The following is a 25,278-nucleotide window of genomic DNA, read 5'->3' as shown; positions in this document are numbered from 1 at the left end:
AGGGACTCCGGGGAGAAAACTCCCCAGAGCTAGGTTAGTAACAGGCATTTCTGGGACTAAGATGCACACAAAAGGAGACAAGTGAAAAGAGAGAAGAGGGAGCGGCTCATTGTGTCCTTGGAAGGAGCTTCCCACAGCAGTCTAGAGTTATAATAGCATAACTAAGAGAGGCAGGCTAAAGAGAGGGGCCCTGGACCAGGCTCGTACTCTCCCCTGCCGGAACGGGCTTGTACTTCCTGCCTCCCTCTACTCTACTATGCTGCAACTCCTCACTCCCTAACTATAAGCTTTATCAAAGATGATGGTTTTCAGTTTATTCTTAAATGTGGCGACGGTGTCAGCCCCCCGAACCCAAGTTGGGAGCTGGTTCCACAGGAGAGGAGCCTGGTAGCTGAAGGCTCTGGCTCCCATTCTACTTTTAGAGACTCTAGGAACCACAAGTAGCTCTGAGTTCTGGGAGCGCAGTGCTCTAGTGGGACAATAAGGTACTAAGAGCTCTTCTATGTATGATGGTGCTTGACCATTTAGTGCTTTGTAGGTCAGGAGAAGGATTTTAAATTCAATCCTGGATTTTACAGGAAGCCAATGCAGAGAAGCTAATACAGGAGAAATGTGATCTCTTTTGTTAGTTCTTGTCAGAACACGTGCTGCAGCATTCTGGATCAGCTGGAGGGTCTTGAGGGACTTATTTGAGCAGCCTGATAGTAAAGAATTACAGTAGTCCAGCCGGGAAGTAACGAATGCATGGACTAGTTTTTCAGCATCGTTTTGCGAGAGGATGTTCCTGATTTTGGCAATGTTACGAAGATGGAAAAAGGCTGTTCTTGAGGTTTGTTTTAAGTGGGCGTTAAAGGATAGATCCTGGTCAAAAATGATTCCTAGATTTCTGACAGTAGTGCTGGAGGCCAGGGCAATACCATCTAGGGTAGCTATATCTTTAGATAATGAAGTTCGGTGGTGCTTGGGTCCCAGCACAATAACTTCCGTTTTGTTTGAGTTTAACATCAGAAAATTGTGGGTCATCCAGGATTTTATATCTTTAATGCACGCTTGAAGTTTAGCTAACTGACCGCTTTCGTCTGGCTTAATTGACAGATATAATTGGGTGTCGTCTGCGTAACAGTGAAAGTTAATTGAGTGTTTCCTAATAATATTGCCTAGAGGAAGCATATATAAAGAGAATAGAATTGGTCCAAGCACTGAGCCTTGAGGAACGCCATGGCTAACTTTAGCGTATTTGGATGGTTTATCGTTAATATTAACAAATTGGGATCGCTCAGAAAAATAGGACTTAAACCAGCTTAGTGCGATTCCTTTAATGCCAACTAAATGTTCCAGTCTCTGTAAGAGGATGGTATGGTCAATAGTGTCGAATGCAGCACTAACATCTAATAAGACAAGTATGGAGACAAGTCCTTTGTCAGCAGCAGTTAGAAGGTCGTTAGTGATTTTCACCAGTGCCGTCTCTGTGCTATGATGCATTCTAAATCCTGACTGAAAGTCTTCAAATAGACTATTTCTATGCAGAAAGTCACACAATTGATTAGCGACTACCTTCTCAAGGATTTTGGAGAGAAACGGGAGGTTAGATATAGGTCTATAGTTGGCTAAGACCTCAGGGTCGAGGGTGGGTTTTTTCAGAATAGGTTTTATCACAGCTACTTTAAAAGACTGCGGTACGTGACCCGTTAATAAGGACATATTGATCGTATCTAGTAATGTGGTATTGACCACGGGTAGTGCTTCTTTAAGTAGCCTCGTTGGAATGGGGTCTAAGAGACAGGTAGTTGGCTTAGCTGAAGAGACCCTAAACATTAATTGTTGGAGGTCTAAAGGATAAAAGCCGTCAGTGGTAATCAGTGGAGGCCCATCCACGCACAAACACTGCACATGTGGGAGGCCAGAAAAAAAACTCTTAAAAAAGCAGAAATGTAATTTGGAGGCAGTGCTGAGAGGAATGATTTTGTTGGGTAATAGATTGCTGGTGTCACCCTCCCTAAACCTGTAATGTGTATGGACACATGCTATACACTGTGGGCGCTCTGGGATGTTTAACTGCACCTCTGAGGGTCACGGTGGGCTGTCATGGGATGATGGGACACTTCAACCTGCAAATCAGGCGAATGTGTGGATGCACACATGCTCAAAATGAACCCTTTCATTTAAAATGACATCAGTCATTATTTTATTATTTCCCAGCACCAGCATGTTGACCAGAGTGTGCTGTGTGGAAAAGTCAACACAGCAGAGGGTACATCAAACACTGACATTAATTAGATTCATTGTTAGCAAGTCGTGCACATCAAGGTGTTTAATCAGTAAATATATTTGAACAGACTTAGGATGGCTGTAATGACATGACTGGGAGTCATAGCTTCTGTGTTATGTAATTATAAACTGGATTGATAACAGGCAAAATTATGTTCTTTCTTATAAAAAAATAAAATAACGTGCAGTTTAAATAAATGAAAGCTTGAAAGGTCATTCTGGAAAGTGGGACTAGTAGTTTAACAAAATAGCCGTAACTCAATGTCCAGTTACCAGCTTTTTTGAGAGTTTTCAACCATGAGCTGCGATAGAACCTGTGACATGCAGTAGAAAGCTATAGTAATTGGACCTTGAGGTAATATTATTCTCTATTATTTTGATCAAACAATTAGATTATTTAACATGTGATTTGCATTAATAAGACATGTAATGATATTTTAATGTCTTGATTAGAAATCAGTGAGAAAGAAATGATAAACCTGACTAACAGTCTACAGCCATGCAAGCGGCTCTGTGAGTAACTTTGACACAGCGGTGCTTTAAGCTATTGCTAACATCAGCATGCTATCAATGGCAACGCGTTAAGCAGGTATAATGTTTACTGTGTTCATGTTCATAGTATAGCGCGTTAGCACAGGATGATGTTAACATTTACATTTTGTAAAAACTATTAATTAACACACAACAATTGTTAACCACGATGTCTCTATATGAGAAATACTGTGATGATACATTTACATGAAGAGACTATAAACTGCAGTAGGTGAAAAGCTAATGCAAGGTCAAGTGAATGAGTGAACCTATACCCCATGTTTATCTTCTTTCAAGGCATTAGACGACATTTTGTTCTTCATCAGGTCAAACCCAGCGCTTTTATCAGTTCAAGGTAGAAGGTCACATACTTAATGATGTCATTACAGGTGGAGACTCCCAGCTGTAGGAATAAAATAAAAACTTCTGAACGTCATTCACATAATCTTGAGCATTAATCATTAGTTCCAGTAGAATCTTTCTTTCAACCTCGCCTATATTTGTTGTAAAGGGCAAAGTCCACATTGAAATGTCTGTCTTCACTGTGTTGGTTCTCACCACTGAGCTGACCGACTGGAGGGGGTAGCCTTATATTTACTCAGAAATCAGAATTTAGAAACAGGTTTATTACCAAGTAGGTCTTCATTTTCATTTGCCTTGGTGTTGTGGTGCATGACAGTCAAAATATACAATAGGAGAAAATACAAACACCGCAAAAAGTTATTTAATCGAAATAAAAATAAATTTACAATAAACATGTACATAAAGAGCTGTATGTGAGAGTGGTACTTTTCTCATCTAACTCCAACAAAGTGAAAAAGCATATTTTCCTAAATGTCAAAATAACGCTGAGCACTAGCATGTAGAACTACTCTTGTTTTGTTGTTTAGAATTTTAGTTTCACAAATTCTGTGTTTGAATGAATAGCATGAGCACATAAAATTCATTCAGCAACATGATCCTCAGCAAATAAACTCTTCTGGCTTCTGATCAGTTTGGAAAAAGGTTACAAAGTGGATACCAGAAGTTCACTTGCCTAAAACATCAGCTTGTCTTAGCTACAGGATCTTTATTCATCGATCCGTGCTGGAGGCACAGCCAGTCCAGGGCACTTATCTTTCCTCCAAACAATGAATTTCATTGTGCATCTGTCTCCTTGGTGTTCCAGCTCCCTAATGTACCCGCATACAGTTTTAAAAAACTGAAATGACATAAGGCTAATCTTAAAAGAAAATCATAATGCAGCCAACATGCAGTTCAGTTGTTACACTTTGATTCATTGGCAATTTTAGACCCTTTTTTAGACCCTAAATTTCATCTCAGCCCCCCTAAAAATTATAATAATAAAAAAAAATAAAAATAAAAAAAGATTATTTAAAAAAAAAAATCAATTTTAGTGCTTCAAGTTAGAGTTTGCGAACTTGTCTGTTAGTGACAGAGGAAAAACAATTACAGGTTCAAAGGGCTTAAAACAGGTTTAATATCCTGTGTCGCTGTCGCAGATGCTAAGCACTGTAATCCAGTCAAGGAAAGGGTTAACAATTGGTTGGCCAATCGGAGGAGGTTGTGCCAGACTCCCGCCTTTGGCTGAGTCTCTATCTGATCTGTCAGATGGAGAGCAGGAGTGCGGTTGTGAAGTTTAACACTGGTAGTCCCCAGAGAAGAAGTTAATAATTTTATGGTGCAAATTAGAACCCAAATTGAAACGTAAGCAACTAAAATTGCTGAATGTTAGAATATTGTGTGATTGGTCATTGGTCATTATTACTGTGACTTGTGAAGTGTCAGGTTTAGTTTCATCATAGTGTTAATAGTGTCAAAAAACATTAGCTGATGTTGTTCAGTAGCTAGCTCAGAGATTATCAGCTAATGAAATTACTGATTTAGCAGGGTTTTTTTTGCATGGCACTGTATCCGTGTCACATTCTCATTAGGGGCTGAGCCCCCCTAAAGGTCTGATCCTAGAATCGCCCCTGCTTTGATTAATTGTAACACTGTTCTGTACACACACAGTTTTAGAGGATTCCCTTCTCTCCATTAGCCGGTAGTGCATTGAAAAGACAAAGTGCAGCAAAATGTGGCAGGCAAGCAGCCGTTAACAGGAATGAGTGCTATGAAATATTCAGCCATGCTGGTGAAAGGAGAGGAAGCTGTTTATAATCCAAACGTCTCTCTCTTTCTCTGTGAAGAAGCAGCAGAGGCCACGACTGAAACTGGGTTAATGAGATCCAGCCTCGTTCTAAAAACCTCTCATCTCTTGTTCTTTAAGTGCTCGTAGTGACAACACAGAAATCTTTAACACGCTGAAAAACTAGGGTTAAGGGTTTTTCTGTGGAAAGTTTTCCTGAAAGATACATGTCATTAAAGATCACACATGCTGTAATCACACTTTATCTTCAGATTTTTTTTGGGGGGATTTCAGATACTCTGCAATGAATACGGACATGTTTATTCAACAACCAGATTGCCTTCATTTGAACCATCTCACAGTTTCTATCAAACATAAACAGTGCCAGATCTCTGGCGAGAATTTCACTGCAGATTTCACTGCAGTTTCTAGCAGAAGAAATTAGCTGTTTACAATGTGGGCATGGGAAGAGTTGATTATGCTGAAGATTGTTTGTGGCTCTTCCGTCACCTGACCTGTCTCACAGAAAGCTCTTTACCTGCGTGTATAATCGCATAAAGAAACTAGAAGGGTAGTCAGAGAGCGCTGACCTTCACCAAAGCATGTGCTGTCTCACACTCTTAATGCAGGGTCAATTTTCCAAGTTGGGAGCATTTTTACGATTATTCCAACGCTCCATGAATGCAGCACAAATGCCCTATTTAGCAATATTAACAAAAGTGAAAAGTTATTAGTGTATCCGCCCTGTGATTCTGATCTACTTTAATGGGTTCTTCCTTGGCCCATGCTACACCCTTCCACCGAGTTTCATGAAAATCGGGCCTGAAGTTTTTCCGTAATTCTGCTGACAGACAAACAAACCAACAAATGGACAAACTGAACCGAAAACATCACGTCTGGATCATTCATTTACTGGATAATTTCCAGAACATCCGTCGCCACCGAATCTTCCGCCGGATGTCCCTCGCCTTGCAAAACTCTGTTGGTTTCAGAAAACATCAGCAAACTTCGAGCTAGCAAGCTCTGAAGTGCTGAAAATGGAATGTTTAGAAGAAAATTTGGATTGTGCAACAAGGCAGGCCTGCTTAGTTCTTTTGTGAAATGATTGTAAAGATTTACCAAAAATATGTTTACGGCATTTACTCTTTAACTGGGACAATTTACGGCCGATTGGTGGGGGTTGCTGTGGACAAAATACACACGCCGATACACTGGTAAGAGCAAATTACGTTTAACCATGTATCCATCTATTTTAAATAGCTCACGTTACTGTATTGTGTGAACAGTTAACTTTATATTTTTTATGTGACGTTTTCTTTTGCGTGGTGCAAATCTTCCACCAAAACAAGTTCCTTCCCGAGACCAATTTGCAGATACACCGTCGCTTAGTGCCGCCCATGACGATTGTGACTGGTTTAAAGAAATGCAAACAACCCAGGCCGTTTTTTTTCTCCTATCCACAAGTGTATGTGTGGAGGGGCCAGACCTTACTCCGCAGCGCTGTGGAGATAGGTCTGTCAAGCGAGACTACATAGTTGAGGTAATAGGCTGATTTATTGAAGATGCATTGAGGACTGCAGGTTCAATTTCCAATTATCACAAAGTACAAGTGTACAGGTCGTCTGGGCTTCAGGGCAGTTGCAGTTTATGACTAAACACCTACACAACTAACAACATTCCCATCAGCTTCAGCTGTGCTTCAGTGCTAATTAGCTAATGTGAGCATGCAAACACGCTGAACTAAGATGGTGAACAGTACACCTGCTAAACATCAGCATGTTAGCATTGTCATTATGACCATGTTAGCATGCTGATGTTAGCATTCAGCTCAAAACACCACTGTGATGGGTCGATTGTTGAGAGAGAGGGGGAATGAAAGGGCCGCAGGTCCGAGCCGAACCCACGGCCACTGTGTCGAGGAGCAAACCTCTATATATGGGTACTCGCTCTACCAACTGAGCTATCTGGGCGCCCATTTGGCATTTGTTTGAAGGGTGCTTTGATAGTTCTAATATTATCTGCATATATGAAATATTCAAGGCTGTAAAATCTGGAAAGTCTGTTTTGAGTTAAGACTCTTTGTCATGCTCCACTGGCTTTAGACTTCACAGCTCAGGAAATTGTCTGAATCCTTTTTTTTTTTTTATCTTTGGTGATGCAATTTTAACATAACAGGGTATTTTACCATGTGAATGTTTTATAACACATCATTGTTAAATAAAGCAATTTCCAAGAAAATACTAGCTCCATGCTACAGTGACCACAGTACTACTGCTGTTTTATCTGCTGTACGAGGAGGAGAAAAGTCTTTCTTTTTTGTATTTCTCACACGCTGAGGTTTTGTTGATGAAAAATAAAGCTTTTAAGGTCAGAACACTTAACTCGCATTGAAGCCATCACTGAACACCTGATTTAACTTTCTTGCTCCTTCTCCCTTTAAGTCCATATCTGCGTTTCTCTTCCTGGTAGTCTTTTATTCCTCCATTCACACCCAACAACATGACCAAATCATCCATTTTCCATCTCTGTGCTTTGTCTCTGCTGGTCTGTTTGGAGGAGTGGCAGCCTTTTCCTGAGCCCACACTGCCCTTTCCTCTTAATTAGTGGGTGAAATGACACAAACAACTCATCAGTGCGAGGACAACAAAGCAGCATTCAGATAATACTGATGCAGGAGAGTTCAGTGAAGGTGAAAGGAGCAGGAAATGGAAGGAGTGGTGGGAGTATACGAGAGGACAGCTGACAGAGAAGCTCTAGATTATGTTCATAGAGGCACTAACTTTGGCAGTTTGTTTTTCCTATTTTCTGCTCCATTGAGCCCTGCAGGGAACTATGGAGAACTGCCAGCTTGATAGGTCATTACTAGTGACAGCTCCTGTGGGAGTTATAATGTTACAGTGGCTGCGACATGTGTGCTCCATGGCTGTAAGGGCAGCGTTTTAGATGTTAGTTGTGGTTTGGGCAGGACTTGCTTTAAACAACAGTGGTGGTCAAACAAAAAATAAAAACTGCAAGGGTACTCCGAGAGTGCAGACCTCCGCCAAGGCATGTCCTATCTCACATTGTTAATGCAGTGGGAGTTTTCGCAGTCGGGAACTAATTTTTCCGATTATTCTGACACCACATGAATGCAGCACAAATGCCCTATCTCTCAATGTTAAAGGCACGGTCACACATCCGCCCCATGATTCGGATCCACTCCAAAATGTAATTGGTTTTTCCTTGGCCCATGCTACACCCTTCCACCAAGTCTCATGAAAATCAGGCAAGTACTTTTTCTGTAATCCTGCTGACCGACAAACAAACAGAAAAACCGAACCGAAAACATAACCTCCTTGGCGAGGTAATTAAATAAAAAAAATACTCTGAGTGGAGGAGGAAATGTTCTCTTTCTCTTTTTTTTTTTATTCTTCACACTACTTCTGTCACTTTTCGAGTCTACAAACGAGTGCAACACCATGAATGCCTTTCAGGAGAGACTGTCAGAAAGTGTGTGATGTTATCCCCATTTTAGCGATTATCATCTCATGCCCCTCTTCAGCATTTCACCCCCCGGCTTTGAGTGAGGCTGTTCGGAGCAACGACAAACACTTTTGCCTTCAGACACAAGAACTAGTTTGTTTCAAGCGTACCCCAGCCTTCACAAAGTCAACCTTCTCTCCTGTGCTAATACTCATCTCCAGTCCATGGAAAAATTGTAGACGGCCTGTTTAGTAATTAGATCTTTCTCTCAGCTGTAGTTTGACATCCCCACCCTCCCCGTAGACTCATAATCAGAGACAAAAGGCCAAATCTGGCAAGGACAGAATGCTAGTCACCGTTGCAAGCGAAAGGCTTGACGGAGGTGAGTTGTTGATATCGCCGTCTGAAGTCGCTTCATTACCTTTGAGCCAGCCAAGTAATTAAGGTTTCAAATTGGATTCTGATTGACAAGCCATGATGGGTGCTGTGTTTCAGCAGAGTTATTGACACGCAGGAAGTCCAGAGGATGAAGAGGAGTGTTTGCAGACATGTCCATACTTGATTGGCAGTGACACGGACGGTGTGTCTGACAGGTCTCCAAGCTGAGAGAGAGGGTTATTAGTACACTGCAGTGGTGCGGATATGTTATCTGCCCTGAGGTGTGTGTGTGTGTGTGTGTGTGTGTGTGTGTGTGTGCAGTGTTGGGCAGGATACTTTCAAAACGTATTCTGTTACAGAATACATGCCCAAAAATGTAATTTGTAACGTATTCTGTTACGTTACTCAATCTAAGTAATGTATTCTGAATTGGATTACTTCCACATTGAATTGCATTTTATAAGTGTAGGAATGTGGCCATCACATACAGCTTACTAAACAGGCCTATTCTGGTGTGTTCTTCTGTTCCAACTGGCTGAATGTGTACAAGCAGATAGATTTTTGTATTTGTAGTCCCGAACTGCATACTACAAAAAGCTAACCGCAGTCTAAGCTACCACAAGCTAATTTTAGCTAACGTTAGCTAGCATGTCAAACGGGGCTAGTCAGTCTTTCCACGGCTCTGGGGCTAGTAAATCAGCATGTATAGGAGAATGTAAAGTCGCACGTCAACTATAAAATAAATAGAAAGGTGATCAGTAAAACTACTGCAGACGATTACCCTTGGCTAATTAGCTAAAAAAAATAACTTACTTTAAGATGCTTCTTCAGCTTGGAGGTGGAGTAATTTGGACGCTGAAAGGAGGTTGGTTGCTGACAAGCAGAGGTTGCACTGCACAGTTAGCTATATTTCGTTCTCCCTGTTTTTTCTTTAATGTGAGATGCTGTTTGAATTTCCAAGATAGAAACGCATTCCTGTCCTGGCTCTGTTGTGCCGGTTCCGGCTCCATCTCTACTTCTATCAGTGATCACGCAAATAGCTCATTTTTTCGTTTTCATATTGGGGCTTCTGGGAAATGCACGGATTTGCCTTCATTTATTCAGAGAGTGAATAAACTTGTAAAACAGAGAAGTATCATCATGTTATCCATTGATTTCAACAATGTAACTGTATTCTAAATACCAACTATTTAAATTGTAACTGTAATGGAATAATAATAATGGAAGTTACTCATAATTTGTATTCTGAATACGTAACGCCGGTACATGTATTCCGTTACTCCCCAACACTGTGTGTGTGTGTGTGTGTGTGTGTGTATGTGTATGTGTATGTGTATGTGTATGTGTGTGTGTGTGTGTGTGTGTATGTGTATGTGTATGTGTATGTGTATGTGTATGTGTGTGTGTGTGTGTGTGTGTGTGTGTGTGTGTGTGTAAGAGAGCGACAAAGCAAGAGACTGAAAACGAGAGACAGACAGAGAGGTCACCACTTGAGTGAAAAGTACACACAGGCAGAGATACTTTTCCACTTGGACAAACACGTCATGTATCATTTAACGTTTCTCTTCCCGGAAACCTCTCCAGTCTCCTCCAGCATGCCAGATCTCATCTCCAGCCCCATGTAAAGACGATGGCCACCTATAGATTCCACCTTGCTGCGAACACAGTTCCCACATCCGATCTCAGGAAGTGGATTACATGCAGGGAGATACATGGCTCAGATGGCAGGATGATTCTTATTTGCTTCATTTCCTTTACGTTGAGATAAGCTGTGTGAGCTGGAAACCATTTTGTCCGAACCTGCACAGCACTCTTTTGTAAAAGACACAAAGCTGCTCGGTCACTGCTTTATAAAGAGCGCTCTCAGTCTGTTGTCTGTTGTAGACTCACTGCTGGTAAATCTGATTGGCCTGACTCTCTGGGATTTATGTGACGAAATCTATCTTAAGAGCTTTGCGCTTCATCTTGTCCTCTTACTTAAAAAAGCAATTGAATTTTATGTCTGCTGAGCGTTGCTGTGTTTTGATCATCACTACATCTGTCATTGTCGCGATATTTCCCCCTGGATTTACTCCTTTAATAAAGGAGTTAGGCCATTTAACACCCTGCCTGGCTTCAACGTCCAGTTTGTTCTGCTGTCATGTGTGATTCCTCCTTTCACTGAAGGCAATGGGCAAGTAGTGTTTGCTTTTTTCCTAAAGAATTAATGTTTAGATAGGAAGAACAACTACAAAAACGGTGGCTGTGGCTCATCTTTGGGTTGGTAATCTAGAATGGTTGGTTTCATCTGTGCAGTAAAAAGAAAAATATTACAAAGTCAAGGGCACTAGAGCGCAGACCTCCACCAAGTCATGCCCTATCTCACAATGTTAATGCAGTGTGAATTTTCCCAGTCAGGAACTCATTTTTCTGATTATTCTGTCACCAAATGAATGCAGCACAAATGCCCTATCTCGCAATGTTAACAAAAGTGAAAAATAAATTGTGTCAGGGATTAAAATCTGCACCAAAAATGATTGGGTTCTTCCTTGGCCCATGCTACACCCTTCCATCAAGGATCATGAAAATCGGGCCAGTAGTTTTCTTCGTAATCCTGCTGACAAACCCACAAACAAACCATATTTAAAACATAACCTACTTGGCGAAGGTAATAAAAATATTACAAATCAGAACACTAGCTGTAAACAAAGGCAATGAAAATACATAAGTGCACTAATCAATATTTTTTTATGATAATGAAGGATCAAATGAGTGTGCAATATGAAAAATGTGTCACTTGCGTTCACGTCATTGGACAACTCAAATGGCTAAAAATACATGTATGTATGATGTAACACTATATCCATTACATTTGGATTTAAAGGATAAGTCTGGTGGTATTCTACATTTTTGTTTTTGCTAATTTGTTAAGATGAAAATTAATAATATGTTAGTCTGCCTCTTGATACTTTCAGACTTCCCTTCTTTGTCTGTGGTTCTCAGCCCAAATCCCATTGGTCCCTAATGAAGTCTCTAAAACAGTTCATGAACATACCTTCGTTGTTGTAAAATGTATGTGGGATTTTATGTGTTTTCAGACAACAATGGAGCAATAGTAGAAATAAGCTACATCAGACAGACAATACTCGTTAACAGGATCAATTGTTGATGGTTTTGGTCTTTTCATGGGAAGAATATAGAATATAACAGACGACTTATCATTTAATTACCTTGAATGACTTTTGGCATCCGGAACTTCCATATTATTAAGCACCAAGTCTAATATATTTGAGCTTTTAGGAGATTTCGATGATGTGATGAGTATATTATACAAGTCGTGGTAATTATGGTAACTCCCACATGGCATGACTGCAGCAAATGCCCGGATGTTGTTGGGTGTTGATAAAAGTACCTAGAGTCCAGAAAACACCCCTACTTGTTATAGCAGAAAATACCAAAGCGGAGAAACATCATATTAGGATATGTTCTGTTCTCTGCTGTGTGCCATGGCACCGGTGTAACCAGCTGTGAGATTTGTCAATATGGACCTTTTGTTGGTTAACAATTAATGTGTTCTACACTTAATATATAAAGCTTTATTGCAGACACAGGTCCATATAACACACACTACAGTATACATAGTATAAAAAGGAGATACAAAAACACATAAAAAATTGCATATTAACCTATAGGATACACAATAATACATAAAAATTGCATATGAGCCTATAGGATATAAAGGCTATTGCACCAATGTCGTCTTAACCTAGAAGTGTATCTATAACAGCTTTTCAGAGGGCTGACTAGAGCTTCAATTATGTGGTTCTCTGACTTGTCCAAGCGACACATAAAACTAAACATAACACACATAAAATCAAATCATTAATGCATGTCTGCCATTGTGTAAGTGTGTGTGACCCATATAAAAGCCTGTGTTGGCTGGCAGCCGTCGGCAGAAGGAGGTCTCTGGCTGAGCTGAAGTGACCTGCTGTTTAATGGTCACCAGAGACGCTCTCTGCCACTCATCATCACTGCCGTCTCACATTAATGATTCAGGAGGAAAACGTACAGCATCCTGTACATTACCACAGGGGGATTTAAGGGTTATACATTAACACAAAGGACTGTAGGTCCTTGCCAGAATAAGGGTTAACAGACTTGTGCAACTGGCAATTTGCTTAATTTATTAATGATCTGGACACGCTGCTCTTCACACTGTCGCCACCTCTGTCAACACTGTGTGGTAGTGAACATGCTAGAAAATAAATGAATAAATAAATGATCTGGAAAAGCCTCAGAGATGAAGAATCTGCTGATACAAGGTGAAAGAGCTACTGTATGATTTATTTACTATCTTTAAGGCAATAAATATCTGTGCTGCTGCCCCTCTCTGAAATAACAAGACTAAAGCTAAAGTCGAAGATGATGAATTTTCAATTTAAAGAGGATGTAGATGACCCACATTTCTGCAAAGATACACCACACACATTATGTTCTCTCGACTTCGTTTATCCTCCTGTAATGCTCTCACAGAAAGATTTAGTAACCGCATTTACACATAAAAAAAGGTGTGTGATACATTCAAAGCTTCTAAACTAATTAGATGTTGCTGCCATTCTGCTGAGATCATTTTGAAGTTCAGGAGTGAACAAGAGGGAGGAATATGAGCTGAGCAGCTTGTAGGATGTTGAAAGAGAAGTCAGAGAAAAATGTACAGTTGTATGTAGGACTCCATCCATCCATCAGCTATACCCGCTGAACCTTAAGAGGGTCGGAAGGGGGGGCAGGTTGCCAGTCAATCACGGGGATGGACATGCTTCTTTCATTTGCTTCTTAACTTTGTAAGTTAATTTGGATGTGGGTGTATACTCAGACAAATATTGTGTTATGTGCAACTTAATGCTCAAGTAACCAAATTACATTCACAAAGACTTCCAGTTAAACCAGAATTCCAGTAAGCAGCATATTCCAGCTTTAAGAGGTCTGACCATCACTGCTTTAACTTGTATTACATAATCATCTCAATGCAGCTTTGTTGTTTAAATGGCAGGAGCACTGAAGCCTAGAGAGGAAAACCTTTTAACGTCATGATCACAAAGGTAATTAACACGCCTGTGACAGTGTGAGCGAAGTTGCCTTTTTAAAGGGTTATTTATTTTATATTCTTTCATATTATAAATACACCCCTTTAAAAGACCAAAACGTGTCAGTGTGTCTCTCAGTACTTTTTGACTCTCTAAATATGTAAATCTTCAAAAGGCTCACAAGTGTAGTTTCATTCATTCAAGGCTCAGTTAATTCCTTAATCAGCTGCACTGCAAATGTAATTTAAACAGGAGTAAATGAGGACTATTTTCAGCCACAGCCTTGGTGCTCTAGAGAGTATTTACAGCAGCAGGACGACGTTGTGTGACAAACTCATAATAAACTACAATACCCATGTTCATAGTAATAAAGGAAGATGTCACCCAGTGCAACAGTGTGGCTCATCACTGTATTGTTAACAGTTTTTGGACAGTTCATTAGGCTTTGGCTACACAGAAAATACTTGGTAGTAGGAGGATCAATTCATTGTTTATTTGTTGACAATAAGGAAAATATAAAAAAAATACCACCAGACTTGTGTTTTAAAGCCCTAATGAGCTGTTGCTTCTGACAGTGCTGCTATTTGCATATATACTTCATCCAAAACATAACCTGGAACCTGCAATCTCAGGACATAATAAAATAAAATTAGTCCTCTTACACTGTTACAGCCCATGAAACTATTTACATTTGAAGGTTTTCCTTCTAGCAGAACAGCCCAGTATTGAGCTACACATAGTCAGAGACTGAGATGAAGGTATTGTTCTAAAGGCATCGCGTGACCTTGTTTTCTGACTTCAAACTCATATTTTGCCCAGTATTTCTGTTCAGAATGTTCATTTTTCACCCATGTCTACTTTGCTTTTTTGCCAACTGGAGCCCAGTTGCTCCCAGCACACCTGTGGTATTTAATTGGCAGATTGATTTTGCTGTCTGTAAGCCCCCCCCTGCAGAAAACACCTGACTGACTGGTGGTAAAATGCCACATAGTTACTAACCACCAAGCAGACCACAATGTGGCTTTGTGGCCAGATGCCCCCCAGTGGAGCCCAGATCCATTACATGTTTGAACAACATGAATTGTGGAAAAGATGAAACCCCTTCCCTGCACTGTGTTGAGAAAGCAAAGTGAGTCACCGTGCTTTCCCCGGAGCTACGTTATTAGTGCAGAGCTGAGAAGTGAGTGTGTTTCCTCTGCTCAGAAGCCAAAGTTTAACTGTCTCCTGACTCGTGTTTACTCAGGGCAGAGAGAACGGCATCGGGAATGTATGCAGTGTGTACTCAGGGAGGGCTGTGTCAGGAAACACGCAGCACACAATTCAAACTCTAGATACTGTGCTCTACAGCATGCCTGTAATATGGTAAAGGCTCAGATAAATATTGGTTTCGCTTTATTGATGTTGTTGACCAAGTATAAGTCAGCACAGTACGTCAGAAGTATCACGTGGCACAGCTGCTTGGCTGCCAGACTTTTCTGTGTGGTTATAATCTGCATTCTTGACTTCCTGCTTTAAATACGCCACCACTAGCCAATTTATTAAACCTAGCAAAGCTAATGTCTAATACAACGGTGCTGCAATAAATCCTACATTCATGAAGGTTATAATGTTATTTTTTTGTTGAAATTGTTTTGTAGAGGTGTTAATTCGGCTTTATGGTCATTTTTGTATTGTATTGTGTGTAGGCTACTGAGCTGTCTTAGATTTCACATTTGTATGAATTTAGGCACACTAAATATTAGAAGCACCACAAACTACATCCTTCAAATACCCTATGAAGTTGAATGAACTTCATATAAACACCTTTCTAAGAGATTCAACTAAAACAGAACTGACCTGAGTCAGTGAGTAGTTGAGCAAGGCATATCTGTATTCAGCAGTTTGAGTCTTGCAAAGATATCTGTAAATCACTATTATTTCCTCTACTAAATCCCCATATCACGCTTTAAAGGTGAAGGAAAATCTCTTTGTTGGTTACAATGCAGCTGCAGTTCAGTTCAAAATGCTATAATCACTGATGTCATGATGTGCCTTTGGTTGCAAATGAAGCTGAGATGATGTATGCCAGTTTATTAGTGCTAATTCATGTAAAGTGAAGGGAAGAGGCAAGAGAAGAAAGGATGAGGATGAAAGAGACGGTAATGAATAGGGACTGAAGGAGGCTGGTGCCATGCTTTTGAAGATCCCTCCACTTCATTCAATTTTTATTTCCTAACTTCATTTACACAAGCACTGGCAGAATGTTGTCCGTCTCCTCAGCGCCTCATATAATCCCATATATTAATTTCTGATCTGCACGTTCGGTTTTATTGACAGCATGGAAAGCCATTTTTGTGCAAATCAGGTTATTTACAACAGTTTACTTGATCGGGCACTGCAGCTAGAGTGAGAATCTCTGTGTGTGTGTTCATGTATAGCATTCAAATCTCTTCATTTCTCTGAGTAACAGTGGCATCAGAGTAAATCAGAGTTTCTGTGCACACTGCGGAAAACAAGAGCCTACAGCCATGCTAGCAGCTCTGTGAGGCTCTACTTTGGCACAGCAGTGCTTTGAGAAAAATGCTAATGTCATGTGCATCCCCTTATGTTAGTGTGTTAGCATGCAAGTATTGAGTCATTAAAGTGCCCATATTATGAAAAAATCACTTTTTCTGGGATTTGGGGTGTTATGTTGTGTCTCTGGTGCTTCCACACTCATACAAACTTTGAAAAAAATCCACCCATGCTGTTTAGAGTGAGATACAGTTTCTGAATGTGTCCTGCCTTCAGTCTCTGGGTGAGCTGTTCAAAATCGGCACGGCTTGTGACGTCACAAGCCGAAACGAGCAGGCTAACCGCAACCATTAGCTCGTAGCGTTAGCATGCTAACGCTATGGCTAACGCTAGCATGCTAACGCTAGCATGCTACCTCGTTCTCAATAGCAAAGCACTGCTACAACACACACAAGTTCACCATAATTTACAAAAGAACTACTTACATGTGCGCCCTCATTTTGAAGTCTCCCAGCTAATCCTGCCTTGTAACTGACCAAAGTTGTAGAAAGCCTTTCTTTTACTGTCTATGGAGCTAGCTAGCTGACATGATCTACATCTGAGCTACTGGGCATGTGCAGTGCAATCAAAGATAGTACAGAAGAAGAAAAGAGGTCTCACTCTGTAGCTAAAACAGAGACCAGGTGAAAAGAGGATCTGCAGCAGTGAGAGAGAGCACTGCAGTACAACACAAATATGGTGTTTTTTGAAAATTAAACCATGTAAACCTATTCTGGTACAACCTTAAAATACAATTATGAACCTGAAAATGAGCATAATATGGTTGCTTTAAGTAAAGTATTGGACAAATTGAAATTTGAAACTGCCGATGGTGCTAGATGAAAAAGTTAAAGGATCCCCAAAGTTATGAAACATCATCCTGAGCAGGGAATGGATATTTCTACCAATTTCCATGGCGATCTATCCAGCAGTTGTTGAAATATATCAGTCTGGACCAAAGACGAGGAACGACAGACTGACATTTCCATCCCTAGAGCCACGCCACTCACATAGCTAAAATGTCAGTCTCTTTGCACAAAAGCATCTGCCAATTTAATATGACATTATGTGTGAACTGGCATGCAGGTGTGCTGATAATTAGATCAAGTCTTGTCATGAATTTCAGGGATAGATAGCGCTTTGGTAATATAAGCTGAGAAATGGGGGTGTTGTGCTATGAATGTCAGGCTTGGAGCCTAATTGGGAGGTTGTTGAGCTACTGTGCAGCTGTCAAATGTCTACCAATTACTTGTGCTTCCTCTTGTAATCTTGTAAATCATTAGATTAATTTACTTAATGCTTTTTACATTAGAAAAAGACAAGCACTTCAATTAACAACCCATCGTTTTCTAAGTTATTAATGTTGGCCATGTTTTACTGACTTCCCCTTGTGTCTGTTTGACCTCTTCTAGGCTTCCTGAGAGTGGTCACCTCTTGTTAGCTTCCACAAGAAACAGAAGATTGGAGGAAGAAACACTGGAGGGACAAAGTTCAGACTATGCCCGCTTTAAAAGAACAACCCAATCGTGGGCAGAACATAACAGAAAGAGGAGCACTTTGCAGCAAAATGTAGTTATTTCTGACTTTTTCCATGCAATACATCTGCTTGGCTGATTTAATTGGCCGAGTGTAGACTGAGGGACCAATGGAGCAGGTCGGGGAGGATTTGAACCTCTCCTTTCTGCTGGAACATGAAAGAGACATTATCCTGAAAGTGCTGCAGAAAGATGAGAAATTGAGGAAACGAGAGGAGAAAAGGATACGGTAAGGACTTCAGTATCACCGCTCAACTCACGCTCATCTCACGCTCATCTCACGCTGAGTTTTCTTTATGTCCCTTCGTGTTTTCTTTTTTTCTACCCTACAGGAAGCTGAAGAATGAGCTGCTGGAGATCAAACGAAAAGGTTCCCGTCGAGCCCAGGAGCTGGGGGAGCGACAGTGCGCTCGTTGCCTGAAGAGTTTGGGCCTCATCTTTGACCGTGGAGATCTCTGCAAGGAGTGTCAACTACGCATCTGCAGCGACTGCCGTGTAACAAATCCCAAAGCACGCCAGTGGAGGTGTAACGTTTGTGCCAAGATCTCGTAAGTTCTTTTTACAATCACTTTGCACACTCACACTCAACGTACACACAATAAAAAAATCAATCCCAGAAATAGAAGAGATACCAAGTCCTCCACCGCTGCTAGTCTGAATAATCACACTGTGACCGCAATATGTTTTTGAGTGAGTTTAGTAACAAGTAAAAAACTTTTTTCAACTCTTGCTCTCTCTGAAATATGCAAATGTGTTTGCTCTCTCCACCTACATGTATGCAGACAACTCTAAATGAGACTAAATGAGAGTGGTTACGGTGGTTACGTTCTAAAGCAGAAATAAACACACATACACCTCCACGGGAATTTGCCATCAAACAGATATACATTGTTTTTTAGATTAATACTGCATATTATACTTATAAAGATTGTTTTTTTATTAGTTAATCCATCCATTTTCTGTTATTTAATGATTTTTAATGATATTATTAGGAATTATTGTTACACAGCTAAATTACTGACAACAATGTGATGTCATTACCTTCTTGCACTTGATTGATAGAGTTCATACTTTGGCCGGTATAACTGTGAAACAGGTATTAAATTGCATTGTGTATGATATTTAAAAAAAAGTCTAACAGTCTTACATTTAACTTTTTGAACACTGCAGAAACCCTAACTCACTGATTGACGATATTTAAGAGTTTTATAGGTAGATTTTTCATTTATACTGTTGGTATGTTAAGGTGTTGAATTCCCAGTAATAGCTGGATGGTGTGTTTGCAGGGAGCTGAAGGTGGTAACAGGAGAGTGGTTCCTAGAGGAGCGGTCCAAGCGCTTTGAGCAGGGAGTGCCAAGTGGTGACGTGATCAAACAGACAATCATGAGTAGCCCAATCAGTGAGTTTCCCCACTAATGTTCTGTTACCCAAACCATAATGATTAGGTGGAGTACTGTAGGATATAGGCAGATTGTATTAATGTATTCTTGCTGTTTTTGACATCAGTCCCAGACAAAAAGTCAACAGAAAACCAGTCAGCCACTTGTGAGTCAGAGAGACCCGACACCCCGAAATCCAACAGAAGTGCAATACTCAACATTGTGGATGGTGCCAGGAGGAAAGGGTAAGTAGTGGAAGCAGAGTACAAAACAGATCAATTTATGTTCATGCAAACACATACTGTATGTATTCTGAATTTAATAGGGTTTACTCACATGAAATATTCAAGATATGCAGTAAACAGAGCAGACAGGATAAAATTTAAATTTTTCTTAAGCCACATTTGAAAGAAATCTGCAGTGTGTTGAGGACTCGCCTCAGTACCAAGGCATCAGAAAAGATCCGGTGGATGCTCATTTGATTTTACAGACATCCTGAATGCATTTTAAAATACATTTAGCAATGCAACACAGCAGTAATTGGATTGTGCCGGCTAGCATCGCTCCTTATTTTGGCTGCACTCTCATGGTTCCTGAAGGCGTCACAGAGATTCAGACAAAGAAGCCATAGACAAAAAACTTCAAAATAACAAGAAGCTGTGATTATTTTATCAGAGTGGTGGCTGCTGAAGACTTTCATTAAACTAAATAAATTCAAACATGACTTATTCAAACAAAAGAAATATTAAACATTTTTATTGAACGTGTCTTGTTTGTAGAAATGTTTAATATTAACAAATTGTGTTACTGCGCCCTGTACACAATTTTAGAGAAAAGGAAGCACAGATTTGAATTATTTTAATCTGCATATGAATCAAAATCTGCATTAAAAATGGTTCTGCAGTTCTTGCAATGTTAACATTCTAATATTTGCAAATTAGCACACAAAACATCTCACTAAAAAAAATGTCAATATCATGGTGGTGCTAGTGGAAAGGTCAGAGAATCACCAAGGTCAGTAGGATTCATCCTCTTGGGACCATGAATGTCTTTACCAAATGTTGTGCCAATCTATCCACTTGATGTTGAGATGTGTGTGTGTGTATGTGTGTGTATGTGTGTGTGTGTGTGTGTGTGTGTGTGTGTGTGTGTGTGTGTGTAGAAGGATGAAGATGGATAAAAAAGGCAGCCGACCGACCTTAAAGCCGGAGAACGGAGTCGACAGCGTCAGTGTCAAATCTGCTTTGGATGGAGATGCTCATAGCGTACGGAGTGTTTGCTCTGCTCAGAGTCCACGTTCAAACAGGTGTCCATCCACACTACCCTCAAACAGACTGAACTGTGTACTGTATACCACTGCATACAAACATTTAACATTTCAAATTCACAATAAACAATGCTCTACTGAGGAATAAATTAAAACAAGATGAAAAATGCACAATAAAAACACTTATGTAACATCATATCATAGCTCCATTAGAGTTCACACAGTTTTTGAAACTATCAGCACTGGTGCAGCCTTGTGTCAGTATTTACAGTAGGAAACCTCAAAATGTGAATAGAGACTTTCATTTATGCATAGTTTAAAACTGGGTTATATCTGTTTGAAAAGTGAACACTTTCAGGTATCAAGGCAAAACATTTAAAAAAAGAATGAAAAATCAATTGAGATGTTAGTGACGGTAATTAAAAGCTCAATCACATTAAAGCATCTATTGATATTTGAGTAAATCTTATTTGTTTTCGGGACCGTTCGGTATTTATGGAATGGACCACTGGAGGAAAATAGGGGAGGGTCATGTCTTTTTATTCTTTGTTGATGGGCGGATCATCCAATTTTTTTAGTCTAGGGGGGAGGGTCACCCAACTTTTGTATTCATGAGAACAGCAACATTTCAAAGTGTCTTGTTTGGTGCATATTTATCCATGTAGCTCCATGTAGCTCTCTCAGTCTCGGCCTCTATCGCTAGCAGATGGGTCCCTCCTTGTTTAGTCAGCCAGACTATTTGAGCTGTAGCTTTAGAGACCGTGGGATTTTCCAAACTGAATAAATCCCACTCGCACATATAAACACAAAACTGCTTTGCTGACTCCATCGTGTTGTAACTAAGACATCTGATGAAAAGATACTTTTATTCATTAGCATGATTGTTGTTTACTGTTTAGTTAAAAAACATCCAAAACACCATACGAAAACATAACGGACCAGACGCAAGCTTTTATTTTGAAAAGTCGAAGCTCACGCTGCGGACAGCACCAGCCAGGACTGCATGAGACGGGAGGTCTCCAGGCTGCAGCCCCAGCCATACCCAACTCAAATATCCTTTCGGTCCCGGTGATATTATTTATATATATATATATATATATATATATATATATATATATATATATATATATATATATATATATATATATATATATATAAACGACAGCCTTTTCAAGGCATTTGAGAAGGAAGGAGTGGTAGCTTTACCTATGCTAAAATATACAATGACTGAGGAAGCCTAGTGACGAGTCCATAGCAACCAGTGTTGAATTACCCAGTGTGCTTTGCTGAATGGTCTCAATGTTTTATTGTTTTATTTCATATGAATACTAGTTTACTAGATGAGTAACTTAGTATTTGAAGTAATGCAGTAATGCAGGAAGTGTGCATTTAGTTTCCATACTTATTGTGTTTCCACAACAATGTTAGTAAGTAAATCTACTGAAATGGCCACCACACCATAACAGAGGAGTGGGATGCGTAAGATCAGAATGTAGAGGTTTAGTCACGCATGTCATGGCTGTAAAAAAAATAATGGGCGTCTGTACGTCTTTGCCAAGTGCAAACCAGTACAGAAGGATTCAATAAATTGTTGGGGAGGGTCATACCTTTTTTCCTAATTATTTTGGAGGGTCATCCAAAATGTATTGCTGGTGAAGGGAGGGTCAGGTCTATTTTGACTAAAGATCCCAAAACTCTAAAATAACTAACAGCCCCTTATGCAGGCAAAGAGCCTCAGGCAGGTTACTTCCCACAAGTGTTACACAACTATGCAAGACTTAAATTGATGTTCATTCATGATGGGAATGTCATGCGTGTAAAATACTTGTTGATGACAGGTTTCTTTCTGGTTTTAAGGGGTGGTGCGGTGGCCTTGGAGTCCTCGGGGATGCCTACGGTACCCAACAACCTGCGTTCCCAAACTCCGGACAGATCCTCCATTACGAGCGATAACCGGAGGGTCAGGGTCAGCAACTGATACACACATAAAGCAACACACTGGGGAAAACTGTGCAGATTAAATTGTTATTTTAACAATTTAATTTTATGTTGGATTTGTGTTTGCATGCAGCCTGACGGAGCGGAGAGCATTGCCAGTGTACACTCCAGTGACAGTGCGCCTGAGAAAAAAGCTACAGGCCATCACAGGACGAATTCGGATGCCCCGACCATTTCTGTGTCCAGGGCCTCGGTTTCATCAGGTACTTCCAGTGCAACAAACACTTTGCTTTTTTGCTTCACATTGAAGTGGCATGCTGTTGTCTCAGCTTCACAGCTCACACACAAATATTGTTCATATCTGAATTGAGTTTCAGCAGTATCCTATCAAAGGTGACAGACTAACCAGAGCAGTGCAAAAATACTCAGCTGCTCTTCAACTCAGCACCTCGTAAAGGACGAAATTCTCCTTCTGTCGGGAGCAGATGTCACGTCTTCACAAATAACACTATTAACTTACACCCCTGTCACTGCCTGCTGTTCTTCATGTGTTGAACTCTCCCCTTTCCCTTTTAAAGTATAATCTCCTCCACTTTGTCTCTCTCAGTTTCAGACCCTCTATATCCACTAGTAACAGCTGCTAAGAAGTGTGTCAAGACTTTTTTAAATGGCTCTGATTAATGTCGAGAATCTCCACTCATGCCTGCAGATGTGTCAGACCATATTTTCAGTATTGTACTTATATACTGAAGGTGGTAGCATTGAATTTCCAGTTTTAGGATAGATTTTTAACATCCCAGTACTTTTCTATAATTATATTCATATGGCTTGTGCCTGACTATGTGGTTGATGTGCTCCAAAGATACAGTTTGTCCCTGGAGGAGTCCTCAGATCGTCATGCTCTGATGCTCACTGTTTCAAAATATATTTAATTATATTAATACTATTTACACTTCAAATAAATGAATGTGCAATAACTCAAAATAATCCATGGCAATAATTCAGTGTGTATATTTATATTTGTATATGTGTGTAGTTTGTGTATGTAGTGTGTACATTTTTTTTGTTTTTATATTTACATTGCGTCCGTCTTTGCCTTTTTTTTTTTACAAAGTTTGACTCTGAGAGATATGCACCAAAAAATTTGCAATGTACCTGTACTGTACCTCATCTTATGGCTCGCGCAGCTCGCGCCAGGAACACCACCGTGACCATAAACCTACCTTTAGTATGGTGCTAGAGCCGCGTGCTATTATTTGCTTAGCATAAAGACTGCGTTGCTGACTATCTCCAAAGTTCAAGTATGCCTTCCAGCTTTAAAGCTAAACAAGTAGCATTCCCTTTTGTTTAAACTGTACACAAACAGTCGTTGCATGCATTTTTTTAAACCAAAAACACAAGCCAACAATGCAAAGTGTAAGGAATGGATAAAATAAATAATAATAAACTGCAATCGTTAGCTTGTCCAGCTAACTAAGAGTCCCTTAAAATACCACAGATTACTCCTTAATCGACCCCTGAAACAAAATACCAAGCCCTTTTAATGTTAGAATAAGGTGTTTAGTGCCAAATATCCCTTAATTTTTCTATTAATTCAAAAAGTTAGTCCTCATCCAAAAGTCTTGTTATTTCAGCAAAATCGACGGTTACCGGCTAGAAATGAGAGGCAGCTTTTTTCTTCCACTCTCAAAAATAACGATGAATTTTCAAAGGTAATCTGCACCTGCTTCCGACTCTAGCACCAAATTTAACAAAAAGACATGAGAGATGGTTTCTATCTTTTCGTCGTAACTAATTTCCCAAAGTGTTGAACTAATCCTTTAAATTATTAGCTCTTTCTTTCTAATTGTTCAGTTTACTCTTAATGTGAAGCACTTTGAGCTACATTTCTTGCTTATTAGGTACAAACATCTTTGTTGTTACCATTATATGGAGACTAAACAATGTCCAAGGAGACAACATGGTGATAATAATTAGTTTCTACCCTCTTTTTTATTGTCCGCTTGTACTGTGTCTGTGTTTGCCTTCCGGTCCCTCACTCCCTTCAAACAGCATCTTTTAAACTACTTGTTTTTTTTCTCATTCCTCCTCTGAATCCCCCATCTCCCTCCATGCACTACGTAGATCACAGTCGCTCAGAGATGGACCTGTCAGCTCCTGGTTCTGAACCCAGTGACGACGCCCTCAGTCTCAGGAGCCATTCAGTCCCCAGGCTCAACAAAGCAGTAAGTGGCATCACCCCTTCCTTCTTCCTCCTACGGCTGTATACCTGCACACTGATCACATATTTGGTTTCTGCAACAAATTCAGCACAGGAACACAATCACAGAAAAAAGCACACAGCCTGCCTTTTAATACGTACATCTACTATACTGTGTGTCCATATTGAGCTCAGGATATGTGGGCTGATAAACTCAATGTGAAGCATCAGATGTGGGGCTGAATGTTAATTTCACTTTAGAGCTCACTTCAAAAAGCATGACGAGCATATAAAGGGCTGTAGGCTGAAAACAGGTGGAGGATCTGATGGTCAGTATAGGGCTGCTTTGGCTCTGTGTTTACTGAGTGGTCATTTGCATTCAAAGCCCGGACACTCGGACACACACACAATTTCTTTTACTCATTCATTCATGCTCAGAACTTTACTGCAAACCCAATGACATTGTGATTTTGCGTGTGAGAAACAAGTAAACAAATTACCGCACTCTATCCTGACTTGTCTGGTCGAATTTATGGAAGCTGGCCTGCATCCACCCACACAGGCAGCTCTGTGTGGAAAACTGTGCAACCTACAAAG

The 25,278-nt window shown here is 40.2% G+C and overlaps 1 protein-coding gene across 3 annotated transcripts in view; it reads left to right on the top strand.

The window, feature by feature from the left end:
* sytl5 (synaptotagmin-like 5) overlaps positions 1-25,278 on the top strand; it is a 42,576-nt gene that overhangs the window by 5,048 nt on the left and 12,250 nt on the right. For 2 of the 3 annotated variants that reach the window (XM_031294938.2, XM_031294919.2), the window contains exons 2-9: positions 17,775-18,126; positions 18,230-18,445; positions 19,184-19,296; positions 19,404-19,521; positions 20,439-20,582; positions 22,401-22,509; positions 22,615-22,744; positions 24,606-24,706. In XM_031294938.2, coding sequence (XP_031150798.1) covers positions 18,008-18,126; positions 18,230-18,445; positions 19,184-19,296; positions 19,404-19,521; positions 20,439-20,582; positions 22,401-22,509; positions 22,615-22,744; positions 24,606-24,706 — 1,050 coding nt within the window. In that variant the 5' untranslated portion in view covers positions 17,775-18,007. The remainder of the gene's footprint in view (positions 1-17,774; positions 18,127-18,229; positions 18,446-19,183; positions 19,297-19,403; positions 19,522-20,438; positions 20,583-22,400; positions 22,510-22,614; positions 22,745-24,605; positions 24,707-25,278) is intronic. The other variant, XM_031294930.2, reaches the window with a different exon arrangement.

This window comes from Sander lucioperca, chromosome 8 (assembly GCF_008315115.2).
Source record: "Sander lucioperca isolate FBNREF2018 chromosome 8, SLUC_FBN_1.2, whole genome shotgun sequence".
NCBI classification, from domain to species: Eukaryota; Metazoa; Chordata; class Actinopteri; order Perciformes; family Percidae; genus Sander; species Sander lucioperca.
This window is presented reverse-complemented; position numbering and strand designations above follow the sequence as displayed.